This window comes from Alligator sinensis, unplaced genomic scaffold, assembly GCF_000455745.1.
Source record: "Alligator sinensis unplaced genomic scaffold, ASM45574v1 scaffold108_1, whole genome shotgun sequence".
Classification (NCBI taxonomy): domain Eukaryota; kingdom Metazoa; phylum Chordata; order Crocodylia; family Alligatoridae; genus Alligator; species Alligator sinensis.
Window position 1 is genome coordinate 2,260,420 of NW_005842110.1, and position 11,160 is coordinate 2,271,579.

The 11,160-nt window shown below is 45.6% G+C and overlaps 1 protein-coding gene across 4 annotated transcripts in view; it reads left to right on the forward strand.

Moving 5' to 3' along the window:
- The window catches only part of LOC102387013 (cytosolic phospholipase A2 delta-like), a 47,018-nt gene that overhangs the window by 32,042 nt on the left and 3,816 nt on the right, over positions 1-11,160 (forward strand). For 2 of the 4 annotated variants that reach the window (XM_025205301.1, XM_025205304.1), the window contains 5 exons: positions 1,526-1,643; positions 2,852-2,989; positions 3,893-3,979; positions 5,269-5,463; positions 6,749-6,918. In XM_025205301.1, the coding sequence (XP_025061086.1) occupies positions 1,526-1,643; positions 2,852-2,989; positions 3,893-3,979; positions 5,269-5,463; positions 6,749-6,918 (708 nt within the window). The remainder of the gene's footprint in view (positions 1-1,525; positions 1,644-2,851; positions 2,990-3,892; positions 3,980-5,268; positions 5,464-6,748; positions 6,919-11,160) is intronic. The other 2 variants (XM_025205302.1, XM_025205303.1) reach the window with 2 other exon arrangements.

Below are 11,160 nucleotides of genomic sequence, written 5' to 3' on the forward strand. Positions count from 1 at the left end.
GAACCATAATCAGCCTTCAAGAACAGGATAGACCTTTGTTAATAAATCAACAAGAAGAGGGATAACTGTGAGACAACCCTATTAAGCTCCTTGGGGCCCTGTTCCTCAGCAACTGCTCACAGTCAGTTGTCTATAACCAACACCGTTACAGTTGTACCAGCCTGTTAAAAGGCTGGCATCTTTACAACAGGGTAAGAACATCACTGTCTCATCTAGTCAAAGGCCATGAACTGTGAAACCTAGGAAATCACCCCAGTGCCTTAATAACAAGGAAATAACATTTCTCACAAGAAAACCACTCTCATATCAACCTCTCAGTTCTAATCCTCAAAGGGAATTTACAAAATACCTTTCACAGACAAGCCTATAAACTTTACTTTGTCAACCTATTGGATACAAAAAATCACGGACTAAATATAGACATTGGATTTATGACATAACCTACCTAACATCTGACTCCCCCAGTACCTCTAAACTATTTACCAGCGACATTAATTCCTCCCACCCCCCAACCTATCTCTCACTCACTGACTCTTCAATTTACATCTTCACTGACTGGCTTTCTTGCATCCAGACCAGCCTCTGGCTTTTTGACTATTCATTCCATCCAGGAAGAGCACATGCCAACTGCAGATGCTTCCGCAGCTCGATGAAGGGTATTTATACCCGAAAGCTTGCAAAAAAGAATTTTTCCAACTATTTGAGTTGGTCTAATAAAAGATATCAGATTTACCCAAAGAACCTTGTCTATTTGAATAACAAGGATGAATAAGCACAGCCAGTACTTAGGGCAGCCAGCTGTCCTGTTTATTTTCAGCACTCTTCCAGGGGCATTGGTTATTACTAGAGAGTTATGCCTGGAAATTGGCATTCAGAGAAGTCTCTCAGACAGAGGAATGAAACCTACTTTAAACCTACTTTTACTAGGGGCCAACTTTTTGGCAAGAATGCTGCAGATTAGCCCCACACCCTCCCCAAGTGCCATTCCAATCCCCATCTGCTGCTCTGCTTTGTGCTAACTGCCCTGTGCTTATTTCCTGATCTGCTGCTTTGTTTTCTGCTCCTTGCCCCATGCTCCCTACACAACTGCTGCTCTGCTGTCTGCCCTTTCTGCCTCTGTGCTGCCTGTCCCAACCCTAGTCTGCTTCATGGTACACACACAGGCTGCCTGTGCCACTTGTGGCTCATATGCCACAGATTGGTCACCCCTGCCATAGATCAGTTTGATTCATTTTATATACAAAAGGTGAGTGCTGCATTGGTTGGTATGAGCAGCTACTTCTGACATTAAAGAAGTTTCATTTTAAATTAGCTGCAGTCTTTGTCTAAGGATACCTCATTGGTCAGAACATGAAATACCAAATATTCTAAAAATACCCATGTTATGTAACACTGCTGCTCTGCTATTAATTTTGTTTTAGTTTATGGTACTGCCATCAGACATACAAAGAGGCAATCTTATTTTGCTTCACTGTGATTTTTTTCTCACTGCCATTTTCTTACATTTGTTTTTTCTTTTGATTAGCTAAATAACAGCACACTCTCCAATCAGCGCCAGGCTGTGAATCAGGGGCAAAACCCCTTGCCTTTCTATCTGGCCCTCAGTGTCAAAAAGGACATGCAGAGCAGTTTTGCATTTAAAGGTAAATGTTCAAATAGGGGTATTTTACCTTTCTATGTAAAGGAGACACATATTGAATATGTGAAGAAACACTTACTTTTCTGCACCTACCCTTCCCATGTGAAATTATCTGCCTCTTCCTGGAGAAGGTCCAGAGAAGGGCCACTCATATGGTTAAGGGCCTGCAGACCAAGCCCTACGAGGAGAGACTAGAGAATCTGGACCTTTTCAGCCTCCGCAAGAGAAGGTTGAGAGGCGACCTTGTGGCTGCCTATAAGTTCATCACGGGGGCACAGAAGGGAATTGGTGAGGATTTATTCACCAAGGCGCCCCCGGGGGTTACAAGAAATAATGGCCACAAGCTAGCAGAGAGCAGGTTTAGACTGGACATTAGGAAGAACTTCTTCACAGTTAGAGTGGCCAAGGTCTGGAACGGGCTCCCAAGGGAGGTGGTGCTCTCCCCTACCCTGGGGGCCTTCAAGAGGAGGTTAGATAAGCATCTAGCTGGGGTCATCTAAACCCAGCACTCATTCCTGCCTATGCAGGGGGTCGGACACAATGATCTATTGAGGTCCCTTCCGACCCTAACATCTATGAACTTCCTATGAACTTCTGACTTGGGAGGAGAGATATTTTATTTTTCTTAATTTGTCATGGCCTTTTCCTGATTGTTCCAATGCCAGGTTCCATTCCTAACTCCTTCCAGTAATAAAACAAATTCATTACAAATCTTCCTACAGTCTTGCTTCATCTATGGTCCTGGGCTTCCCCAAAATATCTCCCAACAGGCCATAGTTCTGGACTACTACTAGACCTCAGCAGAGGAATAGCAGGGCAGTTCTGCACCTTGGGCAGTGGTGATGCAGCATTGGGTGCCATCATGCTGAGGGAAGTGGCAGCTGTTTTTGCACCCTACCCTGCAAAGGCAATGCCTGGGGCTGCTGCCCTAGTCGCCCCCTGTAAGTTATGCTATTGGACATCAGCCTCAGTGTACCTTCATTTCCTGGACTGAGGAAGAAATACAGAGCTGAGGCTGACAAATTCTGCATATGTTTTGAATAAACACAGTTAAGATATTCTGTGGCTTAATTAGCACAGTATAAAAAAGGGCTGGTTTATCAGGTGCATACATTGCAAAACATGTTTACGAGTTCTTAGCCAGCTTACCATAGTCATAACTTGACTAGTGACTGCACACATCTCAATTCCTGACATCTTGTTCTGTTATAGAATGGTGTGAATTTTCTCCTTTTGAGGTGGGATTTCTGAAATATGGAGCCTTCATTCGCTCAGAAGATTTTGGTAGTCATTTCTTCATGGGACGCCTGATGAACAGGATTCCAGAATCAAGGATCTGTTACTTGGAAGGTAAAGTTATTACAATAGAGGAACCCTCAAACTTCTGAGGAACAGTTGGACACACAAAGACAGCGTGGCCTATGCTACTGAGGTCCTGCATACCCCGTGGCAGGATCCCACAGAGAGATGATTAGCAAATATTTTTTCTTATGAAACTTTTCATATTTTTCAAATTTGTAGTAAAGTAATTTAAAATGGTAAATTCCAAGTTTTAAAAAAGCTTATAATGGCTCAAAACCAAAATTATCTCCGATTTTGGACCAAAAGCAAAGACTGAAGAAAACAGATTTTTAGATGCTTGCAAAAAGTTCTGTTTTGTCAAAAAGTCTTTTTTTCCCTAAACAATGTTTCAATGAAAAAAAATGTTGGCCTGCTCCAGTGCTAGCAGAGTTCTGCGTGGCGTGGTAACAATTCTGCAGCAACTCCAGGAATCTTTAACCTACTCCAGGCCTTGGACCAACAAACATCACCCATCAGAATCAGAGACTTGTCACCAGCTTTCTGATCACCCACCAAACTCTTCCCCTCCTGGCTTGAGGAGAAATGTGGTACAACAGGAAATCTGGGCCTAGATTTTTTATCTCTTTTGTATTAGTCTCTCTCTCTCTTTTTTAATTCATTTCCATTTTAACCTGTTGGACTTTAATGAGCTTTCCCTGCCCTTGACTCCCCCAGTTTTTTTTTTTAGTGTTTCTCATAAGAGAAATACTAATCTGGTAACGTGAAATTTGAGCTGAATTTTGAGCCCCAGGTGTTTGAAAAATCAAGCAAATTTGGTTCCTGCTTCCCTTATTACCACCTGGATGACTATCTTATTCTAATGAACCAGGCTAAGAGGAAAGCCAAAGAAATGACTGGTAGGTTTTGATCTAATTAGCAGATTCTCAGTCCCCAATGTGCCTGTATTTACAGCAGTGTGGAGTAACATCTTTTCTGTGAATCTGCTGGATGTCTGGAATGTTGTCACCAGCTTGTACCCAGAATGGAAGCAAGAGGATGGTAATAGGGATTTTATACTATCCATTTTATTTGTATTAATGGGAGAGAGTTGTGTTGAAAGAAAATTTAAGGTAAAACTCATTTGATTTCCCAAGATAAATGTCTCTCTAGAGTTTGTCTTTTTAGAGCTGGTGAAGGGAGGTGTTATGTTGGAGATGGTTTACATAGGTAGGTAAGATGCTTCCGTATTCATCCTGTTAAAAATACAGTGGCAGTTTCTACATCTAGAAGGATGAATCGAGGGGCTGGGGATTGATTCCTATTCGTGGACAAGGACTCTGCTCCTTGCTTACCACAGTTCTGTAATTATTACTGGCTCTTTCGTGCTGGTGATAAAGGTTTAGACATCTTTCACTGGGAAGAAGTGACTTTTCTCAAATTTAAATGTACAAAATAAGAATGGAGTCTTTATATCTTTAGGCCACTTGTTACTCGCATTGGCCCAGAATTCATCTGCCATGTGAAAGCTGTCTCTACCAAAAGTTCCCTCCACTCTTACTTCAAAGAGTAAATAATGACTCAGCACTGTGGGGAAGCAATGACACTAAGGCTGTCTACACTGCTAGTTAAGGTTTCTCTTAGGCCTACCCTCAGCCCATACCTGCTGATCATCATCACCGAAGACCTTTCAGTTTGAACCAGTTTGACAGCTGGTCCTTGGCCAGGCTTCTGCTGGGTAGATTTTACTGATCAGAGGAATCAAGATATTCATAATAGGCCATTGAAAACAGAATTTAGTTCACTATCTGTAAGGACTGGGACATGAGTAGTCTGTCATAATGGTTAGGTCACCAAGTGAAAGCAGGGCCTGGGGCTGAGTCAAGGGCAGGAGCCATGTACAGAAACCTGAGGGAAATCCAGAAGCAATGTCCACAACATAGTCCAGGGTCAAGATGCAGGGTTCAGATGCCAAGTACCAATCTGAGGGGCAATCCACAGAGCAAAGTCCAAAAACAGAGTTAAACTGGGGCCAGCAGCCAGAAAACAGAACCTCAGGGAAATGCAGAGCCGAAGTCTAGATATAAGCTGAAAACCAGGGTCAGGAACTAGGAGGCTTGCCACAGCTGGTGCTAAATGGCTAGGTGGTGCTCCCAGCAGGCAATGAGGGTGCTTGCTGTTCCTAAACTAGGGCACAGTTCATTAGGTGAGGCTTGCTGCAGGTGTGGCTACTGAGGTACTTAGTCCAGGCTGGCCTGCCTATTCAGAGTCCCGGCCTGGACTTAGCCAAGGCTAGTCTGCCTGATCAGAGTCCTTGACACTATCAAATTGCTTTTTCCCTTCTATTCTAGAGAAAAACAAAAGTCTGTCTACACAGCCTTTCTCGGCTCAGAAGACTTTTTGTTTCAGCCCACCTGATGAGGTCTCACACATTGTCAATGAGATTTTGACCAGTCGCCCAGCAGATGAACGGACCCCTAACTTCTTGAAAGGTCTTCAGTTCCACAAAGACTATGACCAGCATGAGGAATTTTCTACATGGAATGGTAAATGACTTCATGGGGGAGATCTGATCAGATTTTATGGGCAAATGTGAAACCAATCTTAAACAGAAGGGCTGACAAGTTAGGATGGATGGCACTTGATGAAATGTGTGTGGTTACAAGGCCCACGTAGTCTCTGTACCCCTCACCATACACATAAGCTTGTAGAAGTAAATAGACTAGTTTGGACTTGATGATGGATACTCTGGTAACAAAGGGCGCTGACACGTGGACAAAAACGCACTTTACTGGAAGCAGCAGTGCATTACTTTGACCCAGCTTCACAGTGCCTGTATAGATCAAATGCTTCAGCAGGGCTTTTTAGCACTTTTATCTAAAGTGGATTCAATCAGTTATTACATAAATGCACCAAAAAAGCCCCACTAAGGTGCCTGATTTTTACAGATGTTGGGGAAGTTGGATGCAACTAACACTCTGCCTCTTCAGGGTGTGTGCTGGGCTTGGCACAGGAGCACGCTAAATTTAAAGTAAAGCACTGCTTCCCTCCCGCAACCCATCTACAAGCAGCCAAAGTAACTGTTCTGGAAAACTGCCATATCTTTCATCCCATTCATTCTTAAACAAGTATGATTTCAGGTGGCATAAACTTTCCAAAAGAGTTGTGGTTTCTCTTTGTTAGAGTCAAGAGCTGTTGACACATACATGATTTAAGTGGGGAGTAGCTCTCCAGAACAAAATACTTTTAATGCCAGGATTCCCTCATGTACCTTGCTGATCCCTTTTTTGCTTATCCCATAGACTGAGTCAGAGTCAGACTGCACAGCATATATTCCGTTTAATGGGACTGCTCATGCGCACTATTAAATGAGTATCCAAGGAGTCTAAACTGAGCTCTGAATTACTAAAGAGACTAAGTTTTCCTTTGTCCCTAGAATAGGATCATTTTTACAAATTGAGTTGTGAGGTCATTGGTGGAGCTCTATGGGACATACAAGGATAGGGTATGAAATTTATCTTTAGGCAGAAATGCAGGTGTGTGCACCTTTTAAATTTCTTATAAGCTCAAGTTTGATTCTTCTATGGTATTTAAGCTGTGCATAGGCATTATGTTGACCCTTTCTGCAGATATATGCATCACATTTCAAAAGAACATGAAGGCTAAATTCTTTGTAAATTCAAGAAGAAAGAAGCTGTCTATAGTCAGGATAACGACATACCTTAAATATACTGAATCAGAGTTGCACCTGGGAGATCCTTTTGTTTTTATCTGTGTTTATAGAAATGTTCTATATATACTTACATATATCAAATATTTGCTAATGACCAGATGTTCAAGCAGATGTGCCTCCGAATCATCTTACACCTCTGGAAGAGGAATTATGTCTGGTTGATGCCACCGATTTCATTAATACCAGTTGCCCACCATTGCTGAGGAAGGAAAGAAGAGTAGATGTTATCCTGTACTTCGGTTACAGCCTACTGAAGACATGTTTTGATGTGAGAATATTCAAATAATCTAGTGAAGCTCAAAAATGGCTATACTTTTGATATGAGCCAGTAGCATTTAATGTGTAGAATTGAAATTTGCTTTCATTTTGCAAATAAGGTCCAGAATATTGTTCCCAAAAGCAAAATGTTTGCAGATATTTGAAAATTATGTGTTTTTGTAATTTTATTCACGGTGGTATAGGTTCACAGTGTGTGTTTGAATTCACTCTGGAATGGGTCAGAGAACAGTATGGATTTATCTCTTTTTGTTTTTTTGAGAATTTTCCCTGACCAGCGTTCCCAATTATCTCCAAGATTTTTTCTCCAAGTTTTTGACCAAATTTTTTTGGTTGAAGTTAGTACTGTTTGCATTCCAATATCATTCAGCTGAGCAGATGTGTCCAACCACAACTGATCCACTGAATTGGGTGAAACATTGTGTTTGACTGTTGTCTTACATCAGATAGGGGCCCAAACCTGTGGGAAAACGGGCGACATGGTCCCCGCTTTCAGTCGCACCTTGGAAATTCCCCAGAGCGCTTCTCTAAGCACAGTATCTTGGCTTTCTTGCTTACAGAGATGCATCTTTATAAGTGAGGAAAGGTGGGGTTCCCTACTTACAAACTTTCCCCCAGAGTTTGCCTGGGACATGTCTCTGTAAGAGGGGAAAGCCTAGCCTAGTAGGTTCTTCTGGAGCTTGAGGGGCCAGGTCCTGCATGGGAGTTCCTCTGGTGTGCAGGATTAGGCCTCGTAAGTTATGGGAGTGCTTGCCTGGGGTGCCAGAAGAGCACGGGCAGCTCTGGGCTGCCTGCACTTTTGCTCCATAAAAGCAAACCAAGCAGCATCTGTTTCCATCCTAAGTCAGTTAGTTTGCTTAATCCTGGAACAGATGAATATTATGAATTCTCTTCACTGGCTTGGTAGGAGGACTCAGGCCTTTCCACTCTATGGAGTCCCAGCCCAGGATCCTGAAATTAAGTTTTTCCAGCCAACTTCATTCTTGTCTGTCCCCCTATCATATAGTGGCTACCTCTAGTACATGTTGATTACCCTCAGTTAGGGTGTTGTTATAAATTACCTTAAATATGTGTTAAGGGATCTTAAAACAGGAATGTCCACATATTAGGGCAAGAAAACATGACCTGAGGATGCAAAACATGAACTGAGGATGCTCTGAATGGCTTGAAGATAATTCTTTTCCATCAAGGATTCCAAGGGAAGTGGTGCTGGCTTCTACCCTGGGGGTCTTTAGGAGGAGGCTTGACGTCTACCTGGCTGGGGTCATGTGAGCCCAGTTTTCTCTCCTCTCCGGGGCAGGGGGTTGGACTTGATGATCTACAAGGTCCCTTCCAACCCTACTTCTATGAATCTATAAATCTATAATTATCTCTAACTGGTTTCAGGCAGCTTGTGTTACAGTCATATGTCTAAGAGTAGTTGGGAGTAGTCCTCAGGAATCCCAGGAGGCACTGGTCCCAGCTGCTTTTTCCTCCCCCACAGCTGGGGGGCAGCTGGTAGAGATAAGGTAAGAATCACCTTGCCTCTGCTCCCTTTCTGGGCTCTCTCCATGTACTCCTGCCTCCCCACAACTTCTGGGAGCCCCTGCACCCCAAGGGGGAGCCCCAGGGGCAGGGGGGACTGGAGAACCCTTGTCCTCCCTGCCTCTGGGGTTCCCCCCTTCTTTCCCCTGCCCCTGTGAATGTTCAGGGCCCCCATTTCTGTCCCCCTCACTACACCACTACTTAGTTTTCAGAATTTATCTTAGACCCAGAGCTCCCTTCCTAGAGCTCCTCTTAGTGTCAGAGCTCTCTCTAAGCTTCAGGGTCATTCTTTGCCTTAGATGTGTCTTAGATTGCTCAGGTTTGCTTAATTTCTTCTGCTGCATGCTGCACTTGCCTCTTGATTGGTTAGTCTGGAGACTGGCTGCCGCAAGACTCTAGTTTCGCCAGGGCTTTTCTTAACTTTTTCCCTGCCGCATGGGATTTACAGACCCCATCACGCTCCCTTTGCTGCCTGGAGCACCTCAGTTTTATTTAATATGCTAATTATGTTGAAGGAGATGTTGCTGTAACAGACGGAAGGCAGGGTAGATTTGTACCTTATAGGCTACCTAAATCAGAGATGCATAAGCTTTCGTAAGCAGCAGCTTACTTTGTTGGATGGTGAGAAAGGACTGTAACTAAGAATCATGCAAGTTAAAAGTACAGACCTAAATAAATGTAATTGAAAAGTGACCTTCTTGTATTCTGCCCTAACTGGGCATCCACAGCACCAGCACCTCAGGAGAAAACTATGCTTTGAAGGGTCTGGTTTACCTTGTTTCAGATTGCTGTGTAGGGACAGTGGTCAAGTGCCAAATGATACAAGAACTGTGCCCCTATGAAATAGTATAATATGTAAGTTATGAGTCTCTTCAAAGGAAACAGGTGATACCATGATCCAAAGGAGTACCGATGCTGCTGGCTTATTCCTTTGACAGATCTTTTGGGATCACGGTTGCCTGACCTGGTTACAGTGCGTGAATGAAGGAAACATTTAGATGTTTGGCTGGGTCTTCCACTATAAGATAGTAATGCATTTAATCTGATTGCAATAGATCTTTTGTGGCAACTTGCTTAGAAATTGGTTGCAAATAACCAGCAAGATCTACCCAGCATAAGCCTGACCTTCATAGAAAGTGTCAGTTTAGAGCACAGCTACTGAGCTGGCAGGGAAAACTAACTAAACTTTCTCATGTAGAGGTGCTCCCCAAGGATGGATAGAGAGACATGATTAGTGGGTCACTGTAAAGAAACTTGAACTGCTATTAACTGTGCTGTACAGGCAGTGCTCAGACTTACAATGCAATTGGTTCCTGAAAACCATGTCTTAAGTCAAAACATTTTACAGGCAGTCCTCAACTTACGACTGTTTGAGTTACAACCTTTGTAAATTACAACACGGTTTTGAGGTTCTGATGGGGATTTGACTTTACGACACTGGACACAGATGCTTCCAGCTGGTATGTCTGTTGTGGTGGGTCATGGCAGGGGGGCAGATCAATGTCCCCCCAGTGAGGGAGGAATTGGGACTGGGACAGGGGCTGCCCTGTGGGCAGGGGGACACAGGGAGGGGGTGGGGTGGCTCCCTCTGCTGTGTGCTGCCAGTCTGGGAGGGCAAGGGGGGGCATGTGCCCCTAGATCTGTGTGGAGTGGACTGGGCCAAGGCTGCTCCAGGCTGCGCTCCAGGCTGGCAGTGGAAGGTGCTGGGAGTGGGGGCTATGCCCTCTTGCCACTCACTGAGCTGGGGCAGGGCAGAGACACTGCGCTGCCTCCGGACAAGTGGTGCATATTGGCTGGAGCCATCTGGGCCTCCCCATGCCTCCTAGCCCTGCCCTGCCCTGCCCCACCCCAGCTGGGCACATAGCGGCAGGGCATGGGGGGAGGGGTGTGTCCCTAGATCTGCGTGGGGTGGGCGGGGCTGGGGCTGGACCGGGCTGTGCTCTGGGCAGGCGGCGGGGGCTATGGGGAATTTTAGGGTGACTGCAGCCCCCCCATAATCCCCACTCTGCTACCCACCCCAATCCGGAGGCACACTCCCCCCATTCCCTGCTGCTGCCCCTCACCCAGCCAGGGCAGGGTGGGGTGAAGCAATGTTTTGACTTAAGACATGGTTTTCAGGAACCAATTGCATCATAAGTCTGAGGGCTACCTGTAACTTGGAACCAGTTTTCCTAGAGGAACAATGTTATAAATGGGGCCTTGGTTCCTTTACATGCTTGACACAGCTGCCTCTAGGTGGTAAGTCTGTTGTAGTTGGGGGGCAGATCAATGCCCCCGCAGTGAGGGAGGGATTGGGGCTGGGGCTGGGGCTAGGACAGGGGCTGGGGCAGAGCCGCTGCATTGCCTACTGACAAGTGGTGCACAGTGGCCAGAGCCACCCTGGCCTCCCCACGCCTCCTGGACAAGCAGCGGCTTTGCCCCACCCCACCCCGGCTGGGTGAGCAGCAGCGGCAGCAGCAGCAGGGCATGGGGAGCGGGACTATGCCCCTGGATTGGGCAGGCCGAGCGGCAGACTGGGGGTTATGGGGGGGTGCTGCTGCATAGCCCCCACTGCCCATCCAGAGTGCAGCCTGGTGCAGCCCCAGCCCTGCCCGCCCCATGCACATCCGCGGGTACACGCCCTCCCCATGCCCTGCTGCTGCTTGCCCAGCTGGGGCAGGGTGGGGCCAGGAGGTGTGGGAGGCCGGGGCGGCTCTGGCTGGCGGGCGCT